This window comes from Heloderma suspectum, chromosome 7 (genome assembly GCF_057233095.1).
Source record: "Heloderma suspectum isolate Gila_16-S chromosome 7, 16-S_ref, whole genome shotgun sequence".
Lineage (NCBI taxonomy): Eukaryota > Metazoa > Chordata > Lepidosauria > Squamata > Helodermatidae > Heloderma > Heloderma suspectum.
The window spans coordinates 32,216,752-32,241,670 of NC_139464.1; the positions used below are offsets into that span (position 1 = coordinate 32,216,752).

General features: G+C 43.5%; 1 protein-coding gene across 1 annotated transcript; it reads right to left on the reverse strand.

The window, feature by feature from the left end:
* Positions 1-1,213: 1,213 nt before the first annotated feature.
* On the reverse strand, positions 1,214-22,771 carry LOC146339489 (cystine/glutamate transporter-like). The gene is made up of 12 exons (XM_084809543.1): positions 22,413-22,771; positions 18,198-18,324; positions 16,212-16,327; positions 13,976-14,101; positions 11,027-11,126; positions 10,815-10,859; positions 9,274-9,397; positions 8,510-8,613; positions 6,523-6,619; positions 5,855-6,004; positions 3,983-4,160; positions 1,214-2,618 (listed from the first exon to the last, which is right to left on the reverse strand). Exons 1-12 carry the CDS (start codon positions 22,627-22,629, stop codon positions 2,554-2,556), a joined length of 1,449 nt encoding a protein of 482 aa, XP_084665669.1. The 5' UTR covers positions 22,630-22,771; the 3' UTR covers positions 1,214-2,553.
* Between the last annotated feature and the right edge of the window lie 2,148 nt (positions 22,772-24,919).

Sequence of the window (24,919 nt, forward strand, 5' to 3'; positions counted from 1 at the left end):
GTTCCTATCTTCTAGGGTAGCATGCAGGCATGTTTCTGGATCCATGGAGAAGTGGCCACTGAGAATTCTCCTTTGTCTCTCCCCAACCCTGCATGCACACCCCTCTTTCTCACTCATAGTCTCTCACTCCTGGGTTCTCCGCTTCTCCAATTGGAAGGGATGCATCATATGTTACTTTGGGTCAGGCATGGGAAACCTCACTTAAAGTTTAGGTGAACATACACAATATTTTTAAATAGCATCACTTATGAATCACAGTTACCTACTGTTTGCAGCTTTTGCTGACAAAATGCACATGGGCAGTAGCCCATGGTATAAGTGAGTGTTTCTCAGACTTTGATTCCTGGGGCACAGTGCTTTATTCCAGATTAGGACTAGAGACATATCTCACTCTCAAAGATGTGCATTTTCTTAACACCCAGAGCAATAGGTAGGCATCTCTTTACAGATGCAAGATAGCCCAGTTGATATTGCCTTCAGAAATCTCTGCCTATCTATTGGTGCAAAGAGAGGTGAGACCAGTGCTGCATGGGGCCTCCCTGCTCTGATGCAGGGATCCATCTCGTAGAGTGGCTTAATTTGTCGAGGTATGTTTTTATAACTATATTTTATTTTCATTATTAAAATGTACAATTAAAATTTAAAGTAATAACTAATAGAACAAATATTAAAGCAAGTCATTACAATACTTTAATCTGAAATATATATCTTAAACCTTCCAGCACCATATACTACTCATTTAGGATCAACCCTCGTGTGTCTTGGTAGATTAAAAATGAAGGTTCCATTTATAAAATCAGAACATATGTTTGGGGGTTGATGAAGACGTGCCTCATTTAAATGTTTTGTAAACTAGAAAAGCAATGTCAGAAGGAAATCTTCAGGATGAGCAAGGCATATTGTGTAACTTGACACAAGAGCTTCCTCTGGAGGAGGAGGAACACTTTATGTGTCCGTGGCTTCACTGGTAGCCCTGCAAGCTGTTTTAGTTTCTATGAGAAAGAATGAGAAAAGCTGTATTTGATAAGCACATAATGACCATGTACTGAATGAAACAGTAAAAAACAGTGGATTTGGGACTTGTTGACTATTGTAAGGTATTACATAGTTCCTGCTAACAGTTTTGAATCGATGTGGGGAAAAAAGTCCCTTTTTGGTTACAGGCCTACCATAGGCTTTCTCCTGACCTATAAATTACTTTTAACTTTGCAAGAGTTGAGTAACAATGGACAGTGTCTAATGCTGACTCTGCGCTCCTGCTTGATCTCATTGCTTGTGCAACAGAGAGCTAGTGGTTCTTAAAGCAACCCTGGAAACGAGCAGAGATGCTTGTTTCTGGATTGGGTCTCATCAGCAGAGCTTCCTTCTGTAAGTTCTGCTGAACTGCCCCATTGTGGAAACTAGTATTTCCACTTGCTCCTGGAGCCACTAGCTTCCCGCTGCACTAGCAGTAAGGATTGGATACTGCCTACTGACTAATCTTGACACCTTTCTCCTTAATGTTCACATCTCTAGAAAGTGAAACGCCCTCTTACCAAATATCTTTTTATACTGAAAATTGAATGCTTTTGCCCAAATCGGTCTTGCACACTGTCTGCTAACCATGGTTTACCCTTAAATGAATAACCTAGAAGTTTAATCTTTCAATTTCCTGACTTCCAAAAATGAACTGGGTTCTCCAAAAGGATGTCAGGTGTCTTAATATTCTGGGCCAGATAAGCTTCCGAGTTATTTTTATGGAGATATTGATACCATTCATTTTTTATATCAAGCATTTTGATTCATTTTGATTCCTTGCTTACATATCCTTGACCGCAAACCTTCAGATCTATGCATTCTAGGGTATGCCCATGTTTCACAGCTACTAGTTTCTTCAATGTTAAGTTTTATAGAATATAAAACAAATTAAGCTAGTGGTGGCAAACCTGGAGCTAGGTTTGTTTTTCCATTTACCCCAGCCCTGGAGAGTAGCCACTGTATAATGATTCCCCTGAAAATCCAGTTGCCTGTCTTTATGCAACAGTCACTTTGATCTGTTCGTAGGGCTGTGTGTTGATACAGAATTTTCCATTTTCAGTCCCTGTCAGCATAGAGGTGAACAAAATTCCTCACCTGGGCAGCAGCTTTTAATATGCTGCAAAGTTTGGTATGCACTAGATTTACCATTTGTCTGGCCCAGCAACATGCACCCCTTCAGATGTTTTGTCCTACCAACTCCTATTAGCCTTAGCCAGCATAGTCAGTGGTAAGGGATGATGGGAGTTGTAGGCCAAAATATCGGGAAGGCCACAATTTGCCCACCCCTGCTATATACTGAGCTTCAAATACTAGCATATAAGCAAAGCTAGGATGTGCTTGTTGAAGCTGTTGTGCAGAAAATAACCACTCTGGATAATTTGTAGGGAGATAATAGCTTGTTGTACTTCTCTCCTCATTGCTTAAAAATGGACTGGGGGTGTGTTCCTCACTGTTGGGAGTGTGAGGAGCTCCCAGAGGAACTGATGCAAAGGGGCCTTGAGGTCTGTACATTCTTTGCTCAGATGCACAACTCCTTCAGTAAGTCTGGACTTCCTGGAGAGCCACTTTCATCAGGATCTGCAGTTTCACTGTCATGGAGTCTAAAGAAATGTAACAAAGAAATAAATAAAGAAGAAGGATTTAGTTTGAGAGAGCCATCGTTCAGAATTTTTCTTCAGCAAAAAACAAAACTTGGGCCGCATCATCAATTGGACTTACACATATCAACCCTGATGTTCTCTATGAAGGATGCACCTATCTTGCTTGGCTCCCTCTGTGTATATGTAATTAAAAATACCAGTATGGCTTTTGTGAGTTTCATTAACAAGGCAGATAAGTGCTCCATTCAGGTGTATGCTTGCTAATTTTTGTAAGGTGTGAAATGGCATTGAGGAATGCCTGTGGAAGATTTCCTCCTAAGTGCTCCTTTCTGTATATAATTTGTTGGAAAGAAGGGCTATTTGCTTAAGTGCTCTTATGTTACTGCCACTGTAGAGCTCCTGGAAGTCTTATTCATTTCCTAATTTGCATGAGCTTAACCAAAAGCTGACCATGTATATACAGCAGGGGTGCCCAATCTTTTTGGTCCTGATAGCCACACCTGGTGTCAGCTGGGGGCTGTGCACACAAAGATACACGTATGCATACATATGAGGATAGGAGAAATTCAGCAATGTGATTTTAATGCTTTTATATTTGATAATTTATCCTGCACTTTTTGGTTTTAATTTCTGCGAACCGCCCAGAGAGCTTCGGCTATTGGGTGGTATAGAAATGAAAATAAATGAAGAAATGTGGGAGAGGGGAGGAATTTGGTGGTGGCAGCATAGAGGCTGCACATCACACAGCCAGGGGCTGCATGTGGCCCGTGAGTTGTACACCCCTACATATGGGATCAACTATGGCAGCTCAAAACCCTTAAAGGGAGGCTTCAAAATTGGCATAAATTAGGGAGAATTTCACAATTGACACATGTATGCCAGTGTTTATGGCTCAAAGTGTGAGGGGGAGACATGCATTTCCATACAGTAAGAAACCAATATTTCCTTTTATCAGAATCTAGAGCTCCAAACATCAGTGTACGTGGAGCACAACAGTCCTTATTTAAGTTCGGTCTAGGATGGACAACCGTCACCCATGAAGCTTCTCCCTGGGATTCAACTAACTTTCTGGCCTAATCCTCATACAAACATGCCCCATGCGCCACAATAAAAGGCCCTAGCTGTTACATAGGCTGTGGTTGTTGCTCCTCCCTGCCGAGGATTTGCACTGTACACCAGGAGTGCACACCTAGTGGGCCACATGTTTCTTTTTCCATTTCTTTCACAGATTGCTTGCCCCGTGCCTGTCAAGTTGGCGGGCGGGGAGGGGGAGAGACAGCAGGGCAGCGGCTGGGAGTGGGTGGACAGGAGGGCACATTGCTCAGAGCCTCCTCAAACTTAGCAGCACCACTGGCCATACTTACTGAACTTGGATGTGCAGCAGCCTGGTATTCTAGTTTTCTGAACCACCAGATAGTAGACAGGCAAGCCAGACAGAGTTACAGCACAACCTATACTGGTGTTCACAGGATCGGAATACAGGGATGTCCCCACAATGAAGAAACAGGCTATTGTGAATATCAGTGGGAAAAACAGAGGCACCTAAAGGAAAGAGGGTCAAATGGGAATCAAGAGCACAACCTATACTGGTTAAACCTATTTTAAGCATATAGGCAACAGATCAGGAAGGCCAGAATCTCGATCATCCGGACATGGAATAATGGGCTCAAGTTACAGGAAGCCAGATTCTGGCTGAACATCAGGAAAAACGTTCTGACTGTTAGAGCAATACGACAATGGAACCAATTACCTAGGGAGGTGGTGGGCTCTCCCGCACTGGAGGCCTTCAAGACGAGGCTGGACAGCCATCTGTCGGGGATGCTCTGACTTGGATTCCTGCACTGAGCAGGGGGTTGGACTGGATGGCCTTGTAGGCCCCTTCCAAGCCTACTATTCTATGATTCCATGATCATGTTGATCTGAACATGATGAAGAGTGGTCCAAATGTGTTATTTGTTACTTAGTCTTGAAGATGGTACAGTGCATATCCTACCCCTGCACTGTTTATTCATTTGTCACATTTATATGCCACCTTTCCTGCAGGAGCCCAAGGCGACTTACACAGTCCTCCGCTCCATTTTATCCTCGCAACCACCCTGTGAGGTATGTTAGGCTGAGAGTCCGTGACTGGCTCAAAGCGAGACTCATGGTCTCCTGATTCCCAGTCCAGCACTCTAACCACTACTCCACGCTGGCTCTAAGCAACATTTTCTAGTAATGCTGCTGTTTCTAACTCATTGTGTTTTGAAACAATACAGGAAAAGGAGCTAGTTCTGGACTTCTTCATGGCATCTTCCTAAATACTCCCACATGGTTGTGACAGTCTCTCCCTGCTTCCATTTCTGGCATATCCTTAATTCACTTCTTTGTTTAGTTTTCATCCTTTGATTGGCTGTAAACTGGGATGTCAAAACATGGTTTGGTGTTAAAAGTTTCATCTGCCCTGAGCAAACTGTGGTTAAGGTAGTTCTTGCATCTCTCTGCTTGTATGGTAAAAAAAGCAAAAGTTCCAAGACTAGTGTTCCCCTCTGAGGTCAAGGTTTAGTTTGGCAAAGTAAACCATGGCTTCACTGCTTCAGTGTACGTTTGGGATCTTATAAGAACAGGGCAACAAACCACTCAGAGGGAGTAATCCTATGGCCCCTAGACAGAGTCGGGGGGTGGGGGGATAGACTAGTTTGGATTCCTGGATTCGAGGTTGGAGACAGCACTCTGACCTCAGAGCCAGGATCCAAGCTCCCCTCCTCCTCGCAGCTGGTGCAGAGAGAAAAGGGGGCATGCTGGTGGGTGGGGAGGGGGCTGGGGAGGCTGGCTTATGATGTACCCTCAGGCCTCCCCAGCCTCCTTCCCTCCTCCTCTGCAGAACCCCAGCTAGACAGGCAAAAAAGCCCATCTAGCCAAATGCAGAGTGGGAGGAGCGCGGAGGCGAAATTCACCACCACCACTCCTCCTGCTCTGCATAGGATGGCTGTAAGCATCCAAGTTCAGAGGCTTAGATTGCATTTTTTTAATTTACTCATTTATTTAAGAGATTTAGACACCACTGAGCATATTTAAAATTATCTCTAAGTGGTTTATGCCTGCACTAGGCAAAAAAGTTCATTTTTGTGTGCTCTGAGATTTTTCCACTTTGGCTTTTCCTCTATGTGCCTATGTCTCTCTCTAGGCAGGCCATCATAGAAATGCAGCTCTACCTTTTCCCATCTCTCCAATAGTGTCAGTTTTGACCTTCTTACCTTAAAAGGTCTTGGGATTTCTGGATGCCGATAGCGATGTACTATAAGCCCCAAAGTGGCAAGGCCTATGAAGAACCAGCGTGAGAAGCTATAGAAGTTCAACAGCCCATAGAGGTCACCAATGGACACCATCAAGTAGATCAATGGCAACTGGATACAGGAAGAAAATTTGTGGTGGCGAAATACGTCAATATATTATAAAGCCATTTATATCTCCCACTATTTTAATACCTTTCCATGTATAACTCAGAACTGATTTGCAGACCAGTTTTCCCTTGTGTGCAGTTTTCCTTAGTGTTGGTTTCCACAACAGGAGAGTTGTGGAAACCAATGTATATTGGACTTGTTTCCAAGAACAAATTTCACCTTGAGTTCATTTACATGAACCTGTTCCCAAATGGTGAGCTGGGCTTACTGAAGAGTTACTGAGGGCTGTTGCATATGAGCCACGAAGTACTTTGATGCTTTACCAATGGGCAGGAAAGTAATGACAACATGGAAGGACCATTTGCTTTTAAGACTGTGATGGGAAGAATAGATCATAGTGTGCCATCATGTAAAAGAGAAATGTCTACTTCTCATTTCCAAATGCCCTGTTCATTCATTTAGGAGTAGGGAGCTGGGCGGATTCGTTCCTTGCTTATTCTAAACCTTTCCATTGTGCATACCATTAATATCAGGGCTGGGAGAGGAGTGTGCCTTTGAAGGTGTATCATTGAAAAGAGAGCTGGCCACTGTCCTTCTCGTGCAGCTGCAAACGGCATCCTGTAGAACAAAGCCAGCTTTAAATATGGTGCAATTTGAAATTGTCAAGTGATGGCTGCACACTGAATCAAGCTTCCCCTGTTAGCGCTAGAATTACCACTGGCTCTTTAAGATGCATAAATCAATGTATTTTATCTTAGAAACCCTCAGCTGCAAAAGCACTACTAGAGGTGTGGGCAACTTGTGGCCCTCCAGATGTTTTGGCTTACAACTATCTCACCAATGGCTATTGTGGCTGGGGCTGATGGGAGTTGAAGTCCTAAACATCTGGAGGGCACCAGTATGGGGAAGGCTGCACTACAACCTCAGCAGCAATGTGCCTAGAATGTCCGAAATGTTGAAGACCTGTTTTTATTCGACTGAAATCTAACCATCATTCAAGATGACCCTGTAGTTTCCCCTAGTCTTAAGCTGCCACCATCAGGCAATTGACTGGAATATTCCTTTTTAATTTTTTCATGAAATGATCAAGTAGCAGAACGCAGCAGCTGTTGTTCATGTGAATTGCATTGAGTATGATATGTCAAGTTAGGGAGAAACTGCTTTTGTAACCACACCAGCATGCTTGACTTTTCTTCTGCAGAGCAGAGGCCTTATCTTGAAGGGGAAAAATATATACACATGTGCTAGATTAGTGTGGCGTTTCTTTTTCCACAATTTGCTGATGTTTGGAAGCTACTTCCTCTTACAGCAGGGGTACAGAACCTGAGGCCCATGGGCCAAATCCAGGCCACCTAGGTGTCGGGAATAAATCTGAGCATATGGAGATGTCTGGCCGCTCAGATTCAGAATCAGAATGGGAACAACCAGAATGGGGGAGGCACCCTCCCTGGTGAGCCTAGATATGGCGAGACTTTCTTCCCAAGACCTTGACACACAGATGGCCCAGCCTGAATGCCCCCCTGCTATTTCTCCACCATGAGAACCCTGGTTTTGGAGGAGGAGGAAGGTGAGGGGCATTACTTGAGGGACACTAGGGTCCGTCACAGAGCGAAGCAGGAAAAGTTAGGGGCAGGGCTCAGATGGTCCATCAGGTTGGCCACTTGTGCAAGCCAACGTCGGAGGGAGCCACCCTAAGGGAGGGGCATCCCTGCGAAGCTAGTTTGGCCAAGAAGTTCTTGCCCAGACTGCTGGCAACTTCTCTAACTTCCACTTCGTCTCCTCTATTGATATCCATAGATGTGTGGATTAGGTGGTTCTATGCAGTCTGAGAGTTTCCTAGAATCTGCATTTGTAAAGAAGCTCATCCTTAACTAATAAAGTAGTGTAGCCCAAAGCTTTGTGTCCTGGAGTGTGCTGATTGTGAGGGGGGAGGATGAAGGAACACGACACTAGGTCACAGTCCTCTGCTCTGAGGTTCCCCAGATGGTCACGCCTCCTTCCCCATGCCTCACCCATTTTGTTTTGTGCAGTTTTTCCCTTATTCTAAAAGGTTGAATTGCCTCTCCTCAGGCTTAGTCACTGGCAGTGAGAGTTTTAAATTACAATATGCCGGTATTTTGACTATTTTGGCTCTACCCCCTTTGCCTTTGGCACCACCTTGTTTTGCCTTCAGCCCCACCCACCACTGGAATGTGGCCCCCAAAAGCTGATCTGAAATTGAATTTGGCCATCAGGCTGAAAGAGGTTCAACACCTCTGTGTTACAGCTTCTAAATGGGTAAGTGCAGCAAAATGTAGACTTTTGAAACTATGTACCTGGATGAAATGGTGATTTTTAAAAATGCAATTTCTGTACAGAAGTAAGATTTGTGGAAAGATAGCTGCTTTCCCTCTTCCTTCTGCACTACCATTTTGGGAGAGGAGAGCCATTGTCAGATCAGGAACTGTAGACTGGGTCTGAAACAGACACAGTTCCTGTCATTGGGAGAAGATATTCTGAAACCTTTACCTTGATGCAGCAAAGATTCCTCCATTCAAAGCGCCAAAACATGATAGAGCTACAAGGATTGGAATCACAGAGGAAAGGCTCTTGAAAACTTTATCAGCAAAGCTCTAGGAGTAAATCCAGAAAGTCTTATCAGCCCATCACTCTACCCTTTCCTCTGTATATTTTTATATCTTTCTGGAGAAGAAATTCATTATTATTTCAATTTCTTTCTGTAATTGTTACCCAAGGCAGCTAACAATAAAAACACAATAAAACAATTTTCAAAAATCATGTTTTGGAGGGAAAAAACCTAAATAAAATAGAAGAGCAACACAACCAGCCAACAAGAGAGGCCATTTTAAAGTGAGACATAATTCTTTCCTTTTTTTAAGTCAGCTTGACAGACCAAAGGCCTGTTAAAACATAAAAGTCTGATAGCAGAAAGATATCATAAAAATGATCACTTTACACAGAGCAGAGGTGACTTGCTTTGGAAATGCTCAGAATCTAGTAATCTATAATATATATCTGGTTTTTCTCACGTATAGGTATACAAACAAAAGATTCTTCTTAAACTCTTGTTTGGGGAGGTGAGCTCATCTTCCTTTTCACTGCCCATGGAAACAGATGTCTGCTTTAGGTGCTAGAATTCACAATCTGTTATTTTCTTTAAATAAGCCTGAGTGACTTTCCAAACAGGCCTGCTAAACCATCTCCCTCTCCACCCCTAACCTTGATAATACCGATTTATAAAATACAAATAGTGAAAGAACTACCAGACTTACCACAGCTACTGCATCGGAATTGAGAATTTCTTGTGGTGTCAGGACTGTGTAGTAAGACACATTGGTAAGGATGTAACATACTGTAACCACTGTTAAGGACACCATAACAGCCAGTGGGATGTTCCTGAAGAATAAAAGCATCTCTTTTACACAGTTCATCTGTAGATGTACATTTTCCTTTGGCCTATAGCTATTTTCTCCTTTATAAACACAGAATGTATGAATGTAAGAACAGGAAAATAAAGAAGTTCAAGAATTTTACTTGGTTCACAACTCAAGGCAAATTCTCTCCCTCCTACCCCATATTTCCTACACTGTTAAGCTATTTCCAAATGGACCTACCATGAAAATAGGAACAAGTTTAGTATTCATAATACCTACTCTGAATCTGAAATCCTAATTAGTTTGAAGGGTGGTATAGAAATGTTCTCACCATGATGGTCACTTTTTCAGCCTGAGGACCTGGCAGAAGGTTCTCCACTGTTTATCTTAAATTGTATTAATCTATTTATAGAATGATATATAGTGCCATCAATTTGCATGGTGCTTTACAGAGTACAAGAAAACAGGTCCTGAACTGTGTTTGTACACAGGGTTGACAACAGAAGGAAGGAAGGAAGGAAGGAAGGAAGGAAGGAAGGCAGGCAGGCAGGCAGGCAGGCAGGCAGGCAGGCAGGCAGGCAGGCAGGCAAGCAGGTAGGCAGGCAGAGGATGGCAAAGGTAAGTAGTGACAGAAAATGCATTTGTTTCAGTTAAATATTCTTGAGCTTTGTTACAGCAGCCGCTGTAAGGGATCGTAAGGCTTTGCAGGAAAGGTGGGTTTTGAGAAGGGTATTGAAACTAATGAGAGAGCCATAGGCTGCCTAGCACTGGCTTCTGAAGCAGGGCATGTGAGGACACTGATCACAAGAGCTCCGTATGAATGTTTGATCTCACCAGGTATCATCATGTGGCACTCGTGGAGGGTCCCGTTCAGGGATGGCCGAAGGCATTTTGCTGCCTGAGGCAGAGCATCCAATACCACCCCAACCCCTACCCGCACACCTAAGTCAAGATACATGGTACCCAAGGCTGGTCAAGTTATCTTGGTACCTGAGGCAGAAAATTCCGCAGCTGCCTCTCCCCCTCCCTGGCAGTAAAAATAAAATAATACATTAAATAATCAACAATTTGCTGCCCTTGCATGACACCCCAAACCAGCTGCCTTAGACTGCCTAATGGTAGGGATGTGAACTGATTGGCTGCTTTCTAGCTTCACTTATATACATTATTCAACTCCAGCTCCTGACATTTTAGCCCATCAGAGGGGCAGTAGATTTTTTTTGGGCAAAGTTTCTGGTTCCCCTAGTCACTACGTTCCTCTCCCCCTCACCTGCTAGGTTTCAGTTTCTGGGACTGACCAGTTGTACCTTCCATGACCTCATGAACTGGCAAGAACAATCTCTAAACACCAAATGGCCCAAAGTCTGAAGGGAAAGCAACCATTTTATCACAAAGAACAAAGACAAAATGGCTGAGCAGTTTCATTCCTTCACACTCACCGTTTCGGATTTACGATTTCCTCTGTTACAAAGTTTATATAGAACCTGAAGAAAAGAAATAAAGAATCACGGAGTCAAAATATGCTGTGCAATGGAGGGGCTGCAGCGGCTGCAATCATTAGTCTCGCACCAACTGTGGCAAGCGCACGTTTGCCCCTTTTGTCATTTAAGCAAATGCCAAAGGGAACTTCTGTGATAACTTAGAAACTTACCACCCGCCATAGGCAAACATCCCAGAGTAAAAAGCAAGAGGCAGCTTGTCGAAGGTCAACGAACTTGTGTCAAAGCTATCCTGGAAATTTTCATAGTGACCTGATCAAAATAGGTAGAAATACAGGTTTTTCCCCCTTCTAACAGGCAATACAAGAAGAGTCATACTGGATCAAACCAACATCCAGCATCCTTCTAGTCCAGGAGTGGGAAATATGTGCCACTCCAGATGTTGTTGGACTACAACTCCCATCATCCCTGCCCATTGCACATGCTGGCTGGGGCTGATGGGAATTGGAGTCAGACATTAACTGGAGGGCCACAGGTTCATCACCCCTGATCCATTCCAGCATCCTGTTTCCATAGGTTCACCACCCCGATCCATTCCAGCATCCTGGAAGCATCTAGCTAGCTGACCAGCTAGGTCCCCCCAGGAAGACCTATGTGAAAACACATAGTGTGTTGTGACATCTTGTGTCACCATGTTATGTACCCCCTTCCTGGGTGGTCATTTTCATGCGGCCGGCCTATTTCATGTGATCTTTACTTGCCATCACTGATTGCTATGGAGGAGAGAAGAAGATGGACCCACAGAGTTCTCTTTCTCCTCCTCTCAGAGCCAAAGCTGTGACGATGACAATTTGGGGAATAAGTTTAAACATATAATAGGGATAATATATGTACAAACAACAGCAAAAATAAGGTACAACAGATTAGAGACAGAAGAAATAAGGCTTAATTCAGGAACAAGGCAGGGGTGTCCCCTTTCACCACTCTTGCTTACAGTGGTAATTGAGTTTCTGGCTGATTGAATCAGAGGAAATAAGGATATCAAAGGAATTCTCATAGGCAAGAAAGAATTTAAATTGAACCTATATGCAGATGACATTTTATTTCCATTAGGAAATTCAGAAAAGGGAATAAGGAACTGATAAGGGAATTAACAGAATTTCAACAGGTGGCAGGACTAAAGGTAAATAAAGAAATCTGATTTGATGAGTCAGTATAGGACCACAAGAACAAACAGAAATTTCAGAAATGTCAGGTATCCCTTTAGTAACAAAAGCATTTAGGTATTTAGGAGTCCAAGTCCCTAAAAGACAGAAGAATGTGCTAAAACTAAATTATGGGAAGTCATGGAAGGAAATAAAGAATGATATAGCCAGATGGGAAAATAATTTTTTAAAACATTTTCTGATCAGATTATGACTATAAAAATGATGTTATTACCAAAATTTACTTATCTTTTTAATGTGCTTCCACAAGAAATTCCATTTAAAAGGTTTACAACATGACAAAGTATAGAAAAATTATTTGTAAGACTAAAAGGCCACAAACAGCAAAGGTTTTCAGATATAGATCTATGCAAGAAGGGGGATGGGGTATACCATATTTAAAAACATATTACAATGTGTATCAATTAAGACATATGTTAACAGTAATGAAGGAAGGACTGAGGGTAAATTGGATAGAAATAGACAGGGAATTGATCAGATTAAAGGAAGAGGAATTACAGAATATGTTTTATATTAAAAAGCATATAAAACAACAAATACAAAAAAAGGGGAAATGTAACAATAAAGCAGATATGGGAAAAATATATTGAAGAGGAGACAGAGGAAGAAGATTGGAAACAACTTTAGATTGATTTCCCTTTCAAACAATATCCACGAAAATAAAAGAGGTTGCACTAAAGTTGGTTCAAAAGTGGTATTTGACACCAGTGAAGTTAGCAAAAATGAATAAGAATCTATCACCTTTGTGTTGGAGAGGATATGGAATTAATGGTACTCAAATGCATGTGTGGTGGGAATGTAGGAGGGTCAGAAAATTCTGGGACAAGATCTTTCAAGAAATAGAAAGAATTACTGATGAAGAGATTTGTAAAACACCAGAATTAGCTTTGCTGAATATGTTTGTATAAGAAAATAGAGAAGTTAGAGGGGGGGGGGGAATTGGTTTCTTGCTGACAGCTGCGAGGCAATTAATTGCAAGTAATTGGAAGACAGCCCAGATGCTGACAATATCATTGTGGAAAAAGAAATTCTGTGACATAGCAATAAATGAAAAGTTGACACAGAAGTTAAGAGCGCACAAAGGAAACAAAGAAAAGACACACCTTCAAGAAGGATTGGCGAAAATATATAGGTTTTACGAAAAAAGAATAGAATAACCTTGGTAGAAGCTTATAGAAATTTGTGGGACTCATGAAAAGAAGAAGATAATAAAGGAATGAAACAGGATGAATTAATATATTACCCTGGAATAGAAATAGAAAATAAAGGAGGGGAGAAGAAGAATCCTGAAACTGTCCAAGCTGGGGAAGGGATTGGGGAGGGATTCTGAATCAATATTGATGTGTTTTTGTAATTTCTTTTGAAAAATAAAAGAAAGGAGCTGTGACAACGACAATGAGGGAGGGAGCGCTGGGCGCACTGGATTATTCAAGGGTTAAACCAACCAAGTCAGCACATGCACAGAAAAGGCTTTGTTTAGGTATCGACTCTGCATGCTCAGAAGCTTGCGATCAATTCCCAACTTAATAGTGAATTTGTAAAACAACGGTCCAGGCTTGTTAAAAAGGTGAGCGTTATGAACAGGCAAAGGTCAACCAGTGAGCCAACTAGTTACAAAATTCGGCCACATCACTAGTGTTAACTGTTGACGGACAATGACAAGGCCTCTGTTGTCTGTTCTTAGCGTCCTTTATCATTAAACCGAACTTGAACTGGACAGCCCTTCAAATAAAAAAACTGTCTGCTGTAAAGTAGAACACCTGGCCACCCCCTGTCTAGAAATGTTCCACCCTTAGGCCTCCTTTGTCAAACCATATGTTTACCTCTGGCTATCCATCCTCTCTTTTTCCCTTGCGTCTTTGACACTGCTAACTTCCACTCCTCCCAATGCCCCTTCCCAGTTTCACTTCACATGAGAATTCTGACTGATCTTACCACTGCCAAGAGCCATCATCCCGGGAACGATAATCAGACCAACGGTGACCATCTTGAGAGCTGTGAGTACCGTCTGTATGTTGGCAGACCAGCTAACACTCCAGCAATTCAGAGCTATTACTAGGGCTGGGACGTAGGAGAGAAAATGTACTAGAAAACGTACAAGGAATAGCTGTTGTTCTTGTTCCAGTTATGCTTTTGGCCTGTTGTTTGGCAAGCAATTACAATTTTATTTGATCATCATTCTGAAAATATTGACAATTAAAAAACAAACACAAACTTGGGTGTCAGAACAACTAGTTGGGATGGCAGTATTTCAAATCACTGTCATTCCCAGCAAGCTTTCTGTATAAAAGTGCTGAGTATTGAAAAATCGCCCATCCTTGGCAATTTTTTCTGGCAGCACTTCAGTGTGACAGGCAGAAATTCAGCAGACTGTTGTTGCATCTCTACCCTGTGGGAAGGTGCACCTGTATTTCTCCCAGCCACAAAACTGTTAAAGGCAGAGGAGTTCTCCAAGACAAACATTCAAAATCCTCTGTTTGCATGATTGCGCTTTCTAAATCAGCCTCCAGGTGTTTCTAAATCAACCTATTTAAAAGCTCAGAATGATTCTAAATCAGATGTTCACCTCAACATGGTGCCCTCCAGATGCTTCTAATGTACAAACTACATTGTACCATTACTGCATAGTGTGTAGCTGAGGCTTATCTTTGCTCTCTTTTTAACTCTAGAGTAAGTGGCATCGATGGAAGCTATTTTTCTTTTCTTTTTTTTACCCCCGTGCAGGGTGGGGTGGAATTTCAGGAAGCAAACAATGGGGGTGGGGAAAGTTTAATCCCCTCTCGGTGTTCAGTGGTTCTGATCCAAATCAGGGCTGGAAAGACTTACTCTAGTAAAAAGAGAGATAACGTAATGTGTCGTTCGACCCTAAATCAGCCTTTTTCTAAATGTTACTAAATCAGCCTTTCTAATCAGCCTTTCTTTCTAATTCAGCCTTCTGCAAAATAGTGCCTTCCAAATGTTTTGGATTACAACTCCCATCAGCCCCAGCCACCAGGTATGATGGGAGTTCTCGCAATGCTGCTTTGGAACTAGAGAGCTGGGGAAAGCAGGCAGCTTGTGGCCCACACAACTGTTTGACACTTCCTGTTTGTCATCTTTCATGAGTCCCGACACCCTTGCCCCTGATTGGCTGCTGGGATGCAGAGGAGAAGGCGGCATAAGCTGCTCCATCAGTGGCCATCATCCTAGAGGAAATGCCTGTTCCACCAGCGTACATCCTCTGCTCTCACCACTTTTGCCCATGCTGAAATAGAGCTTGGGGCTGATAAGTGCCAGAAAAGGTTTCTGGTAGAAATGGGAATTAGGAATTGGTGGGAGTGCTGGTATTAGATGGAGATTGGGAAGCCACAACCCTTCTTCCATATTATAGGAAGTTGTAGCCTGAAACATCTGGAGAGCACCATTTTGCCTGTGTCTGCGTTAATCTCTTAATTCAACCTTCCCCATTGTAGTGCCCTCTAGATCTTTTGGACTTCAACTCCCACCAGCCCGAGCCAGCATGGCCAATATGGGCCCCTCAGATGTAGCCCAAAACATCTGGATGGCCCCTTATTGGGGAGATTAAAGCAGAGGCAGGCAACATGGTATCCTCCAGATGTTTTGGGTTACAACTCCCAGGATTCCTGACCATTGGCATTACTGGATGGGGCTGATAGGAGCTGTAATCCAAAATGCCTGGGGGGCACCAGGTTGCCTACTCCTGCATTAAAGCACTCAAGTTCGGAGTGTGCACCAACCACAGCTATTGCTGGCCTGATTCAATGCCAGTTGTGGGGAGGAAAAAGTGGGACAGCAGGGGTAGTCTCCAATGTTAGTCCTACATAGAGTAGACCCATGGAAATGAATGAGACTTAAGTCAGGCACAACTAACTTAAGTCCCATTCATTTCAATGGGTCTACTGTATGTAGGGCTAACATTGGAGACTATCCCAGCTCAGCAGTTCTCATATGGAGAATGGTTATGTTCTAGAAATATGGCAGTATAGCCTCACAAATTTGAATAGGACTACTTTGGAATAAGTGGCCCTAAAGTCTTGCCACTTTGCCTCCTGATCCTGAGCAAAGACACTCAATAGTAAATTCAATAGACTTTAGTGGGAATTAACCTTAAGCAAGTCTGTTTTTAGGATTGAATGACAGCCCACGATACTTAGTATTCATTGATACTCACTGATTCCTGTTGTAGTGATCAATTTCACAGCTAGGGCAGGGACGTGGCACGGGGCAAAGAAAGGTTCAATGAGGTATCGACCAAATGCCAGAGACACCACAGCCATATTTGCAGGGCTGGAATATGTAACCAAGAAACTGCATCAGAGGCATTTTTATCTTTTTCTTTGGCTACCTTCTCTTCCTCTCAGCTGTGTTTTCTGTCTGTTGCCAGTTTCGCTCCTTTTCCATAATGACACATGAAAACAGTGGCTGCATTCAGGATATCTTCTGAACAGTGGAGATTAGTGGCTCCAATTTCAGTGAGGCTGTAAATCCATTCTGGGTTTCAGTCAGAACCAGCCAGAACTCTAAAGGACCTCTCCAAGGGGCTGTCCTATCCCCAAAATAGAATCAGTACACTGGATAGCTCCTTTAGAGTTCTGACTGAAACCCAGAATAGATTTACAGCCCCACCAAATTCAGAGCCACCAGCCTTCACTGCTTCCAAAACATGATCAGGAGAATGGGAACGAGCAGCTGTGAGCCTCAGCTTTGCACTCTCTCCTCCCCTTCCCCCTGTGCATGGTGTGTGTGTGTGGTGGGGTTAGACACATCCTTCTAATTTGCGGCAAACCAAAGTTTGCCATTCCAAATGGCACAAGGTATGGTTTGTGCAAACCACAGTTTGTCCTCAAATACTGCATCCAGATCATTATGGAAGACACAAAATGGTGGCCGAGCTGATGAAAGAAGTGCTTGGGTGTTGCTGCTGCCCCCGAAAGGGGGTGGTGGGAAAGATACTTGTCACTGCTGCTAATGTTGAGCCACCCATGACCCACTGACAGTGAAATGTATGTTCTCCTGAAAAGGTCGAGAAATTGTGTAGTATCTAATGTTAGTTCTACATAGAGTAAACCCATTGAAATGAATGGGACTTAAGGTAGTTGTGACTAACAAGTCTCACTCGTTTCAGCCGGTCTACTCTATGTAGAACTAACATTGGGTACTACCCATAGACTCCTGTTTGTTTTTGTTTTTTCAAATTTCACGGCCTGAGTCTAAATTCAGCAAATATTTGGCTCAGGTCTGCTGACACACAAATACATACGTGGCTAGAGAGAGGAAAATGTACACAGTGGGGCAAAGGCCTTGAAATGTGAAGTGTAGCTATGTCAGACTCACACAGCTATCCCCCTGGAATTGTGTTTGTAGAAATTTGATGGCCAGCCCTTTACAATATACTCCGTCTCTCTTGTCTGGTGTGGTGAAAAGATCTTTCCTCTTCCACCCCATTTTCTGATCTCTAAAGGCTGTGGCTTTTGTGTGTGACAACAAGGTAAACAAACAGAAAGGGAACAAGCTCTGAACTCATTGTTCTGACCTTTGTGAGGTGGCCAATGACTATTTGTGTGTGTTGCATTGGCACTGAAATAGGGCAGTGGGCATTGAGAGAATCCATCCCAGTGCTGCAAGGATTCTCTCGAACAAGCTGGGAGCTCACTTGCCTTGGAGAAGGCAGCTCCCAGATGTTCTGTGGCAGACAGTTCTGTTTATCTAGTTGCTCTCTGGGATGATGGGGGGAGGAACAGAAATCAAGCTGATTTCTATAGAGCCAGAACACTTTCATTGTTGTCGCAGCAAAAAGTACACTGGTGTCTTGCATATTGGAAGAAAATATTAATCTATCTCGTGACATAGGGAGATGGGCTTCGGTCTGTGGGTGTTTTCAATTTTTATTCTCCCCTGGGGCCTTCCCTGTTGTTCTTTCTTTGGTTCATTCTTCCCCCACTGCTCTGTGTCTTTCTTAGATGCCTTTTCCTCTCCCTTCTTCCCAACCTTTGTTAAATCACAGTGGAGCTGTATTCACCAGCTGGCTGCTTTGAAAAACACAGCTGGAACATGCCCCCGGTCGAGAGATTTAAAGAGACAAAGCTCCCAATAACTCTTCCAGCGTCTAGAATGCCTCTCCCTTTTGCAGAACAATGGAAAGTAAAGCCGCCCTTACCGGATCATAACAAATTCAGACCATAATCTTAAGAAGGCTGGCAATGGCCCAAGAGTCTCTAAAAGGTAAATGTAATGTCCCCCGGACTTTGTGATGCTCGTTCCAAGGTCAGCATAGGACAGAGCACCTAGAAACAAAACAAGAAATTTAGGCTGCAGGGTAACTTCCACTTACCTGGGAGTTTCCCCACGGAACTCAACTGAACTTACTTTTGAGCAGACATGTATAGGATGGCACTGTTAAAGTCTTTATGCAAAGTTTCACCTCATTTATTTTATTTATCAAATATATAAACAGCCCTACTGAAAGCACACATGGCTTCCATGTTTTATCTTCATAACAACCCTGTGAGGTAGGTTGGGTTGGGTTGAGAGATGGTGAGTGGACCAAGGTCGACGAATGAGTTTCATGGTTGAGTGGGGATTCAAATCTGGGTTTCTCCAGTTCGATTTATTTATTGATTTAAAAATATTTCTAGCTCACCTTTTTCTGTTAAAAATTACATCCAAAGCAGCTCACAAACTTAGGGCTTTTCTACATGAAGCTTTTAACCCACACCTTTACCAAGGCTTCTGGATTCTTTGCAGGATTAAGATTGGTTCCTTTATACCTTCCCCACCCTTGGGGAGGGTGTGTGTGTCTGTTTCTGCCTTTCTATATGTTCCATTATGCAACCACTAGGTGGCGCTGTGGTATAGGGGAATTGTGCAGTTGAGATTTCTATGGCATTATAGAGGCCATTCAGAAAAAAATACCTCACTTTCCCCATTTAGGGGGGAAAATGTGATAATGGTCACAAAGCATAGGTCCTCACTTGGAGGATGACAATGTCGTTTAGAAAGGCTCTTAAAAGCAACATCAGAACTATAAAGTATAACAAAAGGAACCATTGAAAATATAATCAGAACAGCAGAAAGAATAATACAAAAGGAAAATCCAATAAAAGAATTCTACTATGTCACCTGAGCTGTCGCTGGAGATTTCTGAATTCAGAGAAGGATAAAAATACAACCCCCTTATCCTCCCCACCCAACAAATAGTTCTGCATGGGATGAAGAGAGCTGTATCTGTTCTTCTGTTGAGAACCACAAGTTTAAATAGCCCCAGCTATTTAAAAACACATCCTTGGGCAACTGCCCTCACACCACAGCACCGTCCACTGTGGCACTGCAACATGCTGTAAGTCCCCCACACCAAGCCACTTCCATTTGCCATTTTAAATTTCCCACAGTGTCCTGGAAGGATATTTAAACAGGGACATTGTGGGAAATTTAAAATGGCTACTCCAGAATGCCTGGCTGATGCTGTCAATTAGTGTTGCCGTGTATCCTACTTTACATAGGGCAGTTCTCTGTTTGAGGGGCTGGACCTATTCATCTGAAACATGGCAGGCTTGGTCCCCTCAGAAGGGGCCATTATGCCTGAAATTTTTATCCAGATCCACCACAGAATGAAAAAAAAAAATTATTGGCAGCTTGCATTTTAACGAAAGCAAAATATAGGCACCTCGCACACAGGTCCCTCCATCTATTTGTCTGAAATTTAGCAGATCTCAGCTCCTCACAAGGGGCTGCTGAGCCTGCAGATATCAGTTCTATCAAACACCAGAAAACTTATAGTAATTCGTTGATTTCCAGTGGAAGGAACAAAGCTTCGGATTTCCGAATCAAAATCTGTGCGGAGTCGAATTGGGCAGCTGATTCACTGAATGAATCATGTGAACTGGGATGAACTGGGCTGTTTTCCAAATCATTCAGTCAGGGTCTGAACGAAATCTTGTGGTTGATGTACACCCCTAGGATTCACTGTTACTGATCATGAGGGATAGATGAGAATGTTGTTCGGTTCGTTTTTTATGGGCTAAAACAGATGTGACATAGTGGGTCACAGGTAAAGAACATATGCATGTAAGCATTCCATGCCCACCCTGTCATGGTGAATTGTACTTACCGTATGCATTGACCTATTTACATATAATATTTAGCATGCCAGCATTATACTTGACCGTCTTCTTCTTCTTCTTCTTCTTCTTCTTCTTCTTCTTCTTCTTCTTCTTCTTCTTCTTTTTCTCCTCCTCCTCCTCCTCCTCCTCCTCCCACCTTTTTCTTCTTTCAGGGAACCTAAGGCAGCTTACATGGCCCCCCTCTCCATTTTATCCTCGCAAGAACCCTGTGAGGTAGGTTAGACTGAGAGTTAGTGACTGGCTCAAAGTCGCCCAGTGACCTTCATGGCTGAGTTGGGGACTAGAACCTGAATCTCCCAAGTCCTAGTCTGAGATTCTAACCACTATACCACACTGGCTCCCGCAAGCACTTTATGCATGTCTAAGGCGTCTCAGACTTTTCAGTTCATGAATCCACTGTGCAATTTGGGCCTAACAGGATTGGATTGTACATGTATACACCCTATTGAAATGTAGATGTCCATGGGTGTCAGAGGTGGGACAGGCACATCAGGTGGACTTGGCGGGAAGATGTGATCTCACTTACCCCCCCACTGCACATGGGCAAAAGTCACCAAATCCAGTTTATCGACAAGGGTTGATATAATTAAGATCATACATCACAAATATTCCTGTTTGTAGCAAGCCCCTTGATGTCTTCCTCATTGAGCTTTTCTACACAAGGCATTTATTGTGCACTTGTCATTCCCTACTCATGGTTGTTTACAGGTTCTTTAGATGATATTATGACCCTCCAGTTTCACTTCTGTGTCTAAAGAGCACTATTGGTGTGAGTTTTTAGAGCAGGGGAAATGCAGCATTTAATTGTGAAATCAGAAGAAAACACTTTTCTCACTTGTCTATTTGTGCTATTCTGCTATACCACAGTGCCACCTAAAAGTTATGCAGCAGAAAAGCAGGAAAGGGAATGCTCTTCGTGTAGTGGCCAGATCTCAATTCTGCAATGAAACCAAAAGTAGAGTCAGTGGATTAATAGCCTCATGTAGAAAAGCCCATTGTGCTCACTGGCTTGGCATGTGGCTGGGCTGTACATAATTTGCCAGCTAAAAAAAAAAAGGCCACCTCAGGCACACCAGCACCATCGACTGAATAGTGATGTTTGCAGTGGCTTTTCAAATCCTCCGCATGCCAGTGGATGCTCACAAGTGGCAGACATGGGTTGGGAGCCCACATAGATCTGATGTTTCCCATTGTGACTGCTACACTGAGAGTGAATAGATCTAAGAAAGGCACAGGACTGCTGAGCTACATGACATGTAGAGGAGCGTGGAGGATTAGAGATGTGAACAAGAAGGAAAGGTCACATGAGCCCAAAGAGGAGAGGAACATCAGATTGACTCCCAGAGAGAGACATACAGTGCATCCAGGTTGCAAAACCATTCTTTCAATGAACCCGTGACTCCCCACAATCGGCTCAAGTCTTCAACCTGTGCTTGATGCCTTCCTGTCCACATTGCACATTGGCTGATTTGGGGCCATTTGCATGGAGTAGAGTGGAGAAGTTGTGGAAGAAAACTTCTTCCTCAACCCCACTCACTTTTTCTGTACTTAGTGAGACAGTGGTGAATGGAGACAGCAGGAAGTGACTACACAGAGATGTCCAAAGACTGTCATCAAACTAGAGAGACACACATGCTCCAGAGATGCGCATTCTTTCATTCAGTGTGTCTGGCCCTCACATGGTGCCCTGCACTGAGTCCCACAATGGTCGCCTGGCTATTTCCATGGCAACGGGTGGGGGTGGGGGTCATCACAAAGCCAGCAAATAGGACACATTCTGCACCAATTCAAGGGGTTGAATCCAGATTTAAGATGGATAATGGCACTGGTAGAAGTGGACCATCCCTTCCTTCCCATGGCACCCCCTCCAGTCCCCTGGAAAGGCTTCACAGAGAGTCAGGAGATCATGCTCAATGGGGTGAACAGCGGTGTGTGTGTGTGCGGGAAGAGGGCATCCCCCAAAACTGGATGGGGGGACCTTCCATGAGCAAAGCCTTTCCTCTTGTGGAAGGCAGATGCTGGATCCAACCCACTCTCTGCATTTAACAGCAGATTCTCCCTTTCCCCATTGGAGCCCATTTCGAGGGATTCAGTCCCCTAAATTCCTGTGTGGACACATCCTTCTAAGTTGATACACTACCATTTCTTCACACATTGTGGGGAGGGTGGGAGGCTCTATCCCCCCCTCCACTTTTGTAATAACCTCAGATTGGAAAAATGAGTGACTGAAGAAAAAAAGCCAAATAACTCACCAAACAGAGACAGGATCCCACAAGCCAGCCACACGAGCAATGAAACCCCTACATTGCCTGAGTTTTGCAACACCCCCTTGGGAGAAATGAAGATACCGCTGCCCACCATAGTGCCTACAGCCAACGCAATGGCCTGGATGAGGGTGATCTTCCTCCTCAGGAAAACAGCCTCCTCTTTCCCATCCGTTGAAGGTTTCCTTTTCCTGCAGCCTCCCATTTCTTACTTAGTGTTCCCACTGACTGAACCACAGGAAGTCTCTGTTAGGCACAACTGGGAGTTCCTTTCCTGACCCCCCGTGTGAAGGTTCTGTTCTACTCTCAGTCAGTTTGCCTCTCTTTTCCTCCCTCTCTCTTTGCTTAGCAGACAGAGTACAGTTTGGCCTGGAAGCCTTTGGAATAACGGGAGCATGAAGTAAACAAATATTTAAACAAAAATATCAGGTGGGAGGGGACATGGGGGCCTAGATCCCATGAAACAGAAGAGCCACTGCTTCTGCCATGGTTACCGATATGAGGTTGTGTGTGTGCATGTCCAGTTCCCAGTTTTCCATACAGAGAGCTGGTTCTGATTGTATGTACTCCACTTAGCTTTGTTTGCAGTACACAGAAGTCAATTCCCAGACAGGGTATTGCCCCCAAGTTTGGTTAATGACATGCATTGTTAAAGTCTGGAAGAAACACCAACCAGGCCAGCAGGAGCTAATGTCCGATTCCATAAATCCTTTAAAAAATATAGGCATTTGTTTGTTGGTTTGTTGGTTTGAAATGGCCACAGAAGTGTGTCTTTGTAAGGTGTGTTTGGTCACACTCAAATATGAGATGCGTGAATGGCAGAAAATTCTCCCAGAAGTTTGCCACATCTGCAGCCCAGATATTTTACCCATTATAAAGTGGATTGTCTTTGGTCCTTTTTTCACACTAGGGGGGACTTCTACGTTATTGGCATTGACACCACATGGCAGAAATTCATCAGATGAAGCTGGAGGTGCAGTAATGGTGGAAACCATCAGTTGAATTGCTGCCCAAGAACCAGCTGTTAGAAGCAAAGGAGCTCTACCAGAATAAAAAGGATGAGAATGGATTCTGCCTGGACAAATCCCTGGAGGAGGAAGCTGTCAATGTTACTAGTCCTGATGGCTATATGCTACCTCCAGTATCAGAGGCAGTAAGCCTATTGCTGGGGAACATGGAATGGAAGGTGCTGTTGCACTCATGTCCTACTTGTGGTTTCCTGTGGGCAGCTGGTTGGCCACTGTGTGAACAGAATGCTGGACTAGATGGACCCCTGGTCTGATCCAGCATTGCTCTTCTTATGTTCTTACGATACATCAGTACAGTATTATTTAAATCTAGTTTTCGGAAGACATTGAGCTTCTTTACATGGAGTCTTTATCCTGCTATTGAGATTGCTCACTCGCGGAAGTTTGTGGGCCCTTTAGATGGCGTTATGAACCTCCACTGTGTCTCCTGAACTAAATGACCTTTATTCCATTTTTAAATAGATCAGAGGTAATGAGGTATCAAATTACCCCACTTGTGTTCTGCTTGAGTTCCCTCCATGAAAAAGGAAAAGCTGCAAGAAGAGAAGAGAGATCAATGAAACATACGGAAGACTCAGATAAGGGGGAAAAGGAGGAGGAAAGGGGAGGGAGAAAGGGAAGCACGTGCAAAGGGAGTCCGTTGTGATCCTGCATTTAAAACGGAAGCAGAAAGCCCGGTTTTAAATGCGGGATTTTAGGCTGGTGTAGAGATTCTCATTCTTGCTGTTACTCATGGCTGCATCCAGAAACTCATTCTTCCTCCCAAACCATATGTTTGAAAATAACATCAGGGGACTTACTGAGATTTGTTCGTACACATATGGCACCTGCAACTCAATTTTTGGTGTGTCACACCCACTTCTATCTCTTGCATTGTTTGCCTATTGGCTTCACTTTGTAAAAATGTACTCAAAAAGTGTTTCTTTCTTTCTTTACCTTTGTGCATATATACTTTGAGACTACTCTGGGCATCTGATGAAGTGGGATCTGCAGTGGAGGCTGGTGGATCTGAAGTTGGTGGGGCGAAGATTCCATTCTGGGTTTTAGTTACAACCAACCAGAAGTCTAAAGGAATTATCCAAGGTGCTGGACTCTACCCCCCAAATGGGTCCGGCACCTTGGATAGCTCCTTTAGACTTCTGGCTGGTTGTAACTAAAACCTAGAATGGAATCTCCACCCCATTGAAATTGGATCCATCAGCTCCCCTGGGGATCTGGCCCTGGGAAGCTTATGACACAATGTCCTGGTTTGGTCATAATGTGCTAACAAACCATGGTCTGTTAATGATGAACAACCCAGGAAGGGAATCCATGGTTTATTTTTGGGTTGTGAACTCTGGGTTATTTATACTGTGGGTTGTCATTACGTGCAAACCCAGAACCATGGGTTGTTCATGGGTTGTTTTGCCTGGCTACAGAGGAAGTGGGCAAGAGTGGTAAAAAAACACACCCAGCTGCTCTGCACAC

Bases quoted from the DNA above. Each gene is read 5' to 3' on its own strand.
- LOC146339489 (XM_084809543.1), bottom strand. From the start codon at position 22,629: ATGGGAGGCTGCAGGAAAAGGAAACCTTCAACGGATGGGAAAGAGGAG. The intron at 16,328-18,197 runs GTAAGGGCGGCT...TACATATTCCAG, and splicing joins TCTGAATTTGTTATGATCCG to CCCTGCAAATATGGCTGTGG. The intron at 10,860-11,026 runs GTAAGTTTCTAA...TCTTTTCTTCAG, and splicing joins ATGTTTGCCTATGGCGGGTG to GTTCTATATAAACTTTGTAA.